This window comes from Ipomoea nil, unplaced genomic scaffold, assembly GCF_001879475.1.
Source record: "Ipomoea nil cultivar Tokyo-kokei standard unplaced genomic scaffold, Asagao_1.1 scaffold2957, whole genome shotgun sequence".
Classification (NCBI taxonomy): domain Eukaryota; kingdom Viridiplantae; phylum Streptophyta; class Magnoliopsida; order Solanales; family Convolvulaceae; genus Ipomoea; species Ipomoea nil.
This window is the reverse complement of record NW_017619385.1, coordinates 3,291,366-3,300,000: the sequence shown is the minus strand read 5'-3', so window position 1 is coordinate 3,300,000 and position 8,635 is coordinate 3,291,366. Positions and strand designations below refer to the sequence as shown.

At 38.6% G+C, this 8,635-nt stretch overlaps 1 protein-coding gene across 1 annotated transcript; it reads right to left on the bottom strand.

Moving 5' to 3' along the window:
• Positions 1 to 6,910: 6,910 nt before the first annotated feature.
• Positions 6,911 to 7,387, bottom strand: LOC109162734. Its single transcript, XM_019311417.1, has one exon. It carries the CDS (start codon positions 7,385 to 7,387, stop codon positions 6,911 to 6,913), a length of 477 nt encoding a protein of 158 aa, XP_019166962.1.
• Positions 7,388 to 8,635: the final 1,248 nt, after the last annotated feature.

The following is an 8,635-nucleotide window of genomic DNA, read 5'->3' as shown; positions in this document are numbered from 1 at the left end:
TATTCAAAATCCATTCCTCGTTAACATATTTTAAATTTTAAATATTAGGAAATTCGAATATGTATCTGTATTCCTACAACTGTTTAAGCATAAATATAGTCATGCACTCAAGCAGTGGATTGACTTACGAAGAATTATGCTCCATACTGTCCACCGTTTTTTGTCGTCCTCCCCAACCGGAAAAGGTCATGGTAGATTTAAGTGAGGAGACCACACAAATGGACTATCTCTCTATGTTAACCCTACTTGGATGTTGTGTCCCTGGTTGTAGATTCACTACTGGAAATTATAGAATTTCCGACCACCTGAAAGTGATCTTAAATCAAATTAAAAGCAAAAAGTGGTCGGAAATAGCAGCAAAGGTTTTTCCGGATACCAAAAGTGGTCGGAAACAAGACTTTCAACTTGATTTAAGATCACTTTCAGGTGGTCGAAAATTTCAGAATTTCCAGTAGTGATTGAATATAACCCCCTAACACCGTATAAACTTACTCGCAATACCAGGCCAGATTTTTAATTTGGTTTTTTACCTCTACAATTCAGAACCCTAATTTTCCCACAATCCCACCGCAAATAAACTGTGAATTGTTCAGAATCAACCAAAAAAAAAGAGTAGTGATAAATGTACCTAGTCTTCTCGCCGCCTCTTGCTCCGTCGATTAGTTTCGTCGGTCATGGATTGGGGGTAAAATCGACTGCTAGGACTCTAAAATCTCTTCTCTATATTGTGCCTCTTTGTCTGGACTCTACACTAACATAGTCAACTTCAATAACCAAGGTAAATGTAGGAGTAGTGTTCGAGAATCGCTAAGGGAATCGTCGAAGGGGTCTAAAATCAAGGAGGTTTCCTTTGGAAGAACATATAGCACGATCACTACCCTTTTACCCCCTTGTGTACATAATTACACTTTTTATGGGATTGAAGAACCGTTTTTTCCTCCTCATCTCTGTGCAATCATAGCCGTAGATCATCATAATTGTAAGGCCTAAAATTGTCCACACGACCTCATGTGGGATACTATCCTCACTTGAACCTCACCCATAGTCGAGTTCAGGTGCGGTTGCCCGCCTTCCCGTGCTGTCGCACCAATAGTTATACAAATATATATCATCCATGTTAAGAAATGCACATCAAAAAACATGCACAAATTTCATGGAGAACTCGGGAGTACCCAATTCTTCATCGGCGGATAAATATTATTAGCGCTAATGAGAGTTTACGTGATGGAGATGGTGGGAGAGAAAGAATAATTGATGTGTAGAGTACTAGAGTTATTGACAAATATAGCCCAATAAAAAAAAAAGATTTATTAACCAAATTTGTAATGATATGATTCTAGGGGCTAAATGTGTCACACTATAAACAATTGAAGGACTAAGTTTGTTCAAATCAATTTACAAGGATCAAATTTTTAAAAAGTGAAATAATTCAGGGCCAAAAGCGTCATTTTATCAGGAATAAATTAAAAATTGAAGTGGAACCTCCAAATTTTAGTTGTAAACTTAGTATTTTTCAAATTTTAAAAATAGAGTTAATACTATATGGGCCTTTTCGAGTATAGTGATTTTGTAAGGTTTAGTTCTAAACTTTTAAATTTGTCACGTGTGGTTAGGGAAAGAAATAGGCCAATAATTATTGTGTGGACCACGGTAAAAAAACGACATCGTTTTGCTTAATTTTATCTTTTCGCGTGCCTAGCAGCGACATACATTTTTATAACTCATAATGTACATTATTCTAAAACATAATGTACATTATTCTAAAGCATAATGTACATTATTTTAAAACATAATGTACATTATATTACCACATATGTTTCATTATTCTAACACATAATGTACATTATTTTAAGAGTTTTTTCTTAAAATAGTCTCTCGACTATTGCTCATTCTCAATTTTGCATTTCGACTTTCAATTGCACCAAATGTGGTCCCTTGACTTTTAAAAACTTACCCAATTTAGTCATCTGTTAGGCTTTTCGTCTACTCAGTGTTAAAATGGAAGGCATTTTAGTCCGTTTACCTATTATACATGTAATGTACATTATGAATTATAAAAATGTATGTTGCAGTTGGGCGCGCAAAAAAATAAAATTAAGCAAAACGATGTAGTTTTTAGACCGTGGTCCACACATCTGTGTATTGCTAAATTCAATTGTTATATCGTGCACCAGGGCGCACAATGCATTGTAGAGTAGAGTACACATAAACTCCTAACATAATACACATAATCTTAACATAATACACATAATCTTACAATAAACTCTTATAATACACATGCACTCTTAACATAATATACATAAACTCTTAACATAATACACATATACTCTTAGGGTGCACGATATAATTTGTCCCTTATTATTGGCAAATTATGGTCTACACAATTGTATGAACCATAAATATAAGGTACATTCTTAATATATTAAAAGTACATTATTATTTTTTACTAAAGATACATAATATAAAATAATGTACCCTTAGCATATTAAAAATGTACTTTCAAAAAATGTACCTTATGTACATAAATAATGTACCCTTAATATATTGAAAATATACTTTTTATTTATCGTCCACACTATGTAGATCATGGTCCATGCAATAATGATTGCTTATTATTGGACAAGGCCTGCTTTTTACTGGGCCCAATATTTAGAACTGGGCTGAATAAGTGGGCCCATTAGTCCTTCTCGCCATCCACCCTTTGTAATTTTCATTTCTTTTTCTTTCTGTTTTTTTTTTTTTTTTTTTTTTTTTTCTTTGGTTGCTGGGCAGTGTCAAGTGTGACATGACCACATTTTTCGTGATTTACTTTCAATTCTACCTTTCGCATATATGTCTCAAAATAATAATAATAATAATAATAATAATAATAATAATAATAATCTCATTTTCCTTCGCTATCATATGGTCCACACAGCTATGTGGACAATACTATTAAATAATGTATATTCAGTACATAAATAATGTACTTTTAGTATATTAAAAATGTACATTATATTTAACGAAAGTATATTATTGTGTATTATGTATATTTAATTCCCAAAAAAAAAAAGTATTATGTATATTTAATACACAAATAATATTTTTGACAACCAAAGAACTTCATTCATCATAGCAAACCTGAAATACAATTTGGTGGGAAAGACTCCCAAACACCTAGGACAGAGGATGAAACCGCCTGCGCAAGCACGTGAGCAACATGATTCGCTGACCTACTGACATGACAGACAACAACGTTCCTGATGTCCCTAACAATCAAACGATAATGCTTTATAATTAAACCAACATAACAAAGATCTATACACAAATAATATATTTTATATATATTAAAAATGTACTTTTTATATTCGTCTACACAAATACACAATAATTTGCCCTCTCGTAGCACTTAGGCTGAATTTTGGGCTTCATAGCTCATTACGCTTTGCAGTATTATTACAGTTTCTAATTCATTTTAAAATTAATTTCAGAAGTTTCTTGTTTTTTGTAACAATTTCAAATTTAGTATCAGATTATCATTTTTGTTATTTAACATCACAAACTATTATTTTTTTAGATATTTTTATAATTTTCATGACTTTTCTTATTTTAGTAAAGACATTTTTGTCTCTTCATATTTTTCTTTTGTTATTTTTCGAGTTTCAATCGGTTTAATTGGTTTAGGACTTTACTAAAAACCGGTTGAAAATATGATTACTAAAAATCAGAGGTTACATACCTAAAGTTCTAAACAAATTAAACCAGTTGAAACCCAAAAAACAAAAAAAACAAAAAAATATATGAAAAGACAAAAATATCCTTACTAAAAATAGAAAAGTCACAAGAAGGACTAAAAATGTCTAAAAAATAATAGTATGGGATGTTAAATAGCAAAAACGATAGTTTAGGACTAAATTTGAAATTGCCACCAAAGAAAAAGGACATCTAGTGGAATTAACTCTTTATTTTATTTTATGTGTCATATTTATATTTATTTGTTAAATAAATTGTAGTTCTCAAATAGAACTTTTTTGAATTTTGTTTTTCTGAAATGAACTTTTTTGAATTTTTTTTTTTGAAAATTATATGATACTTTATTAGAAATAAGCCGAAATAATGTCAGGTGGGTAAACATCCCAATACATAGTAGCAGGCTGCTGGTATGCCGAAGTAGCTAAAGCATGAGCTAAATAATTGTCTAATCTAGTAATATAACTAACTGAACAAGACTGAAATAAAGACACAACTGCTCTGCAGCTGTCAATGGCATAGCCAACGTAAGAGCGAAACGCAGCAGGTGGCGTAGTAAGATATCGTTGTAGTGTCAAACAATCCGTAAATATGTCGATGTGCTGTTCCCCCCGATCCTTTAACCATGATAAGGCTTCCTTGCAAGCCAGCGCCTCGGCCATTAGTGGTGAGGAGCAATCCGGGAGAGGCGCAGTAAGAGCCGAGACGTATCCCCCATCCACGTCTAGGAGAATAGCCCCAACCGTGGCCTTGCTCGTGCCATGTAAGTATCCCGCATCGACCCGGCATATCCTTCGAGACGGTGCAGACCGCGGAGCATGGAGGCCGGGGTGTGATGTCGTAGTCGGTACCGTCTGGGTTCGGGTGGCAGTGGGTTGCTGTGCTTGTAACCATGCTTGCATGGTAACCGTTGCCGCCGTGGTCAAGGATGATGGGTGTGGTAGACATGCATTCCAAACCGCCCCGTTCCGTGCTCTCCAAATATTGTATAGAATTGATGCCGCATATACAATCCCATCAGAGTCTAAAACATTTGAGAGCTCACAAAACCAAACATGAAAAATATTTGTCATAATATTTGGGATTGGAAGGTTGGATCGTTCCCATATGTTCTTCGCAAATTCGCACAACACTAAAGCATGCATAGTGTCCTCTTGAGATATTCCACACATGGCACAATGTGGGTCCAGATCTACCCTCTTTATAAGCAAGTTAGTACTAGTTGGCAAAATATCACAAATGGCTCTCCACAGAAACATCTTCCACTTTGGAGGGATTTTGAGTTTCCATAGGGTCAACCATTTGGTAAAGGTCCCGGTACCACTCTCATAATTTCCAACTATCAACCTGTACTCGCACTTTACTGAATAAATTCCTCTCTCCATGCCAATACCACGTATCATCGTATTCCGGGGAGACAAGTATTTTTATAATATTTGCCACATCATTAGGTTGGAATAAATCAGTTAGAATTGAGTGATCCCATGAACCTGTCTGTTGATCTATCAATCCCACCACTCTGGCATCCTCCAACTGTATTGGCATCTCAGTTTGTATCATGGGGTCGTGATCATCCTGTAACCAGGGATGAGTCCATATGAGTGTAAACTCCACGTTTCCAATTCTGCGTCTTACCCCACTACAAATTATACTCTTAGCTGCTATAATGCTCCGCCAACAGAAACTGGGGTTATTTCCTATCTGTGCATCAAAAAATGAACCCTTAGCATAATAGCGAGTCTTATATACACGAGCCACTAGGGACTCAGGTTTAGTAAGCATCCGCCACGCCTGTTTCCCCAACATTGCTAGGTTAAAGGCACGTAAATCCTTGAAACCCAAACCCCCATATTTCTTAGGGACACATAACTTATCCCAAGCCTTCCAATGTATTCGGTTATCAGTTCCAGAGTCCCACCAGTAACGATTCATAGTCCTTTCAATTGCCGTGCACACAGATACTGGTAGTAGAAAGACACTCATTGAAAAGGTAGGCATAGCTTGTGCCACACTTTTCAACAAAATCTCCTTTCCTGCATGTGATAGTAATCTCTTGTTCCACGACCCAATCCTTTGCCGTATTGTATCCTCAATATACGAGAAAGCTGCTTTTTTTGTTTCTTCCAACAAAAGAGGGAAGACCTAAATACTTGCCAAAATTAGGAGCCCTCCCTACTCCCAACACTTGAGCCACAGCTTCCTTATCCGTGTCATTCGTATTTCTGCTATAACAAATACTTGACTTGTGATAATTAACTACCTGCCCAGATAAACTCTCATAAACTGATATGCATCTTTTAATCTCATTAGCCTCCTCCACATTAGCCTTAAAAAATAAAAGACTATCATCAGCAAAAAGCAAATGAGAGATAGGGGGAACACCTCTCGCAACTCTGCAACCATGAATCAAACCTGAATTATGAGCCTGCTGCAACAGTAGGGAAAGTCCCTCTGCACAAATAATAAATAGATACGGGGACAATTGGTCTCCTTGCCTTAAACCCCGCGAGGGTACAATGGTGTCACTCCGGGGGCCATTTATCAGTATGTTATACGAGACAGTAGTTACACACTTCATTATCAACTTCACCCATCTTTCATCAAAGCCCAATGCCAACATCATGCTTCTAAGGAAAGATCATTCCATCCGGTCATAGGCCTTTGCCATATCTAGTTTAAGAGCACTCCACCCCACCGCACCACACTGCTTTTGATTTAAAAAATGTCACACCTTCGCAGCTAGTAAGATATTATCTGTGATTAGTCTATCAGGGATAAAGGCACTTTGATACTCCGATATTATCATTTCCATCAACGGCTTCATTCTATTAGTAATTATTTTTGCCATAATCCTATCAATCACATTACTGAGAGCTATAGGACGCATATCAGTGACCAACTCAGGGGAATTCTTCTTCGGGATCAAAACAACATTTGTACTATTCAATTCAGGAGGTAAATTTCGAGAGTTAAGGCAGCCTATCACAAAACTTGATACATCACCCCCTACCACATCCCAAAAATGCTGATAGAAGCCCGGATTCATTACATCCGGCCCCGGAGCCTTGTCTGGAAACATTGCAAACAAAGAAGTTTTAACCTCCTCTAATTCAAAAGGCCTGAGCAATGTTTCATTCTGTGCCTGAGTTACCCGCGGGGCAATGCCTTCAAAGAAACCCTCTCAAGATCCTGGATTTTCAGAGTAGAAAATATGATTGAAGTATTCAAAAATAATATTTCTCATAGGCTCCCCTTCCACCCAGTCCCCATTATCATTCATTAATCTAGATATAGTATTCTTCTTTTTACGATGAGAAGCATACCTGTGAAAGAACTTCGTATTGGCAGCGGCCTCATTGAGCCAATGCTGCTTAGCTCTCTGCCTCCAGTAAGCATCCTCTTGGGCTTCAGTGCGACTTAGAAGCTGCTCTAAGCGCTGAAACTCTGCAAGTGAGGCCGGATCAGTACATCCCCTCAACCGTTGCTGCTTCTTGTTTAGGTCATTAATCTGTTTGCCATATTTGTGGTACTGGTCTCCACCCCATCGTGTTAACCGATTCCCACAGTATTCAATACAGCTCTGCAAACCCTGTCCCCGTCCTTCCTGCCACGACTGCTGGACCACCTCCCTACACCCCTCATCATACAACCATGCCATCTCAAATCGAAATCCCCTCTTACCAGGCCCATTCCTCCCTAAGGACTCATGAATTCCCAGAAAGAGAGCCGAATGATCAGATTTTCGGGTTCTCAAATTTGACACCCTGGCCCTCGCAACTATGTTGCGCCATTCCTCAGTTACTAAGACCTTGTCTAGTCTCTCCTCAAGCCAATTAACTGTCCCCTTCCCCTTCTCCCATGTATAGGGTATCCATCCATAGGCATCTGGGCAAGCCCACAATCCTCAATAGCGTCCTCAAAACCGCGTAGGAGGCTATTCGGATGCGGATTCCCCCATCTCTTCTCATACTGATATAACAAATCATTGAAATCCCCCACAAAAATCCACGAAAAATTTGATTTGACAGATAACGTCCTCAAGAGATCCCATGACTCAGTGCATCTCGTACGTTCGGGAAACCCATAATAACACGTCATATGCCATCATGGAAAACTAGTAATACTTACCTCAACATCAACATAGTTCGTTGAGTAACTGAGTAAACGTGCCGTATTATTCTTCCTCCAAAACAATGCCAAACCACCACTCAAACCATTATTATCAACATAGAACAGTCCTTCAAAACCGATTTTGACACGAATCCGCTCAGCATGATCGCGTGCCACCTTAGTCTCCATCAGAAATACAAAGTCGAGTTGCTTACGGGACACCATGTCCACAACTTCACGAATTGTCCGTGGATTACCCAAGCCACGGCAGTTCCAACTTAGGGTACTCATTGGTTCGGGCGGGTCTGGGAACCAGAACCCGCCTGCTGCAAGTTTTTTGAGAGCTCGGCCATAACAACATCCCCACCAACAAACATCCCATCATCACCCACCTCCTCCCGACGCCGTTTGGCAACCGCCACCAACTCCGCCTCCACGGCGTTATTCGGCCGATTACCACCATCCGACGACCGCCCCTCATCCTCGGTTTGCACTGGCGTACGTTGTGCCACTGCCGAACACCCTGGCGGTAACAACCAACTGCCCCCCACCGGCCTAGGGCCACAAGTTCCTCCAGCGCGCAACTCAGGTCCAAACAAATACTCATCCACCGCCATCTTCGAGTCTCTCGCACCACGGCGGAATTTATAGGAGTGCCCTAGCATGTCACAAAAATAGCAGTACGTATGTAATTGTTTGTACTTGAACGTGACCCAGCAATTTGTTTTATCCCGCTTAATAAAATTCATTTGTCTTTTCAAGGGCTTATCAACAGCTAGCGAAACCCTAATGCGAT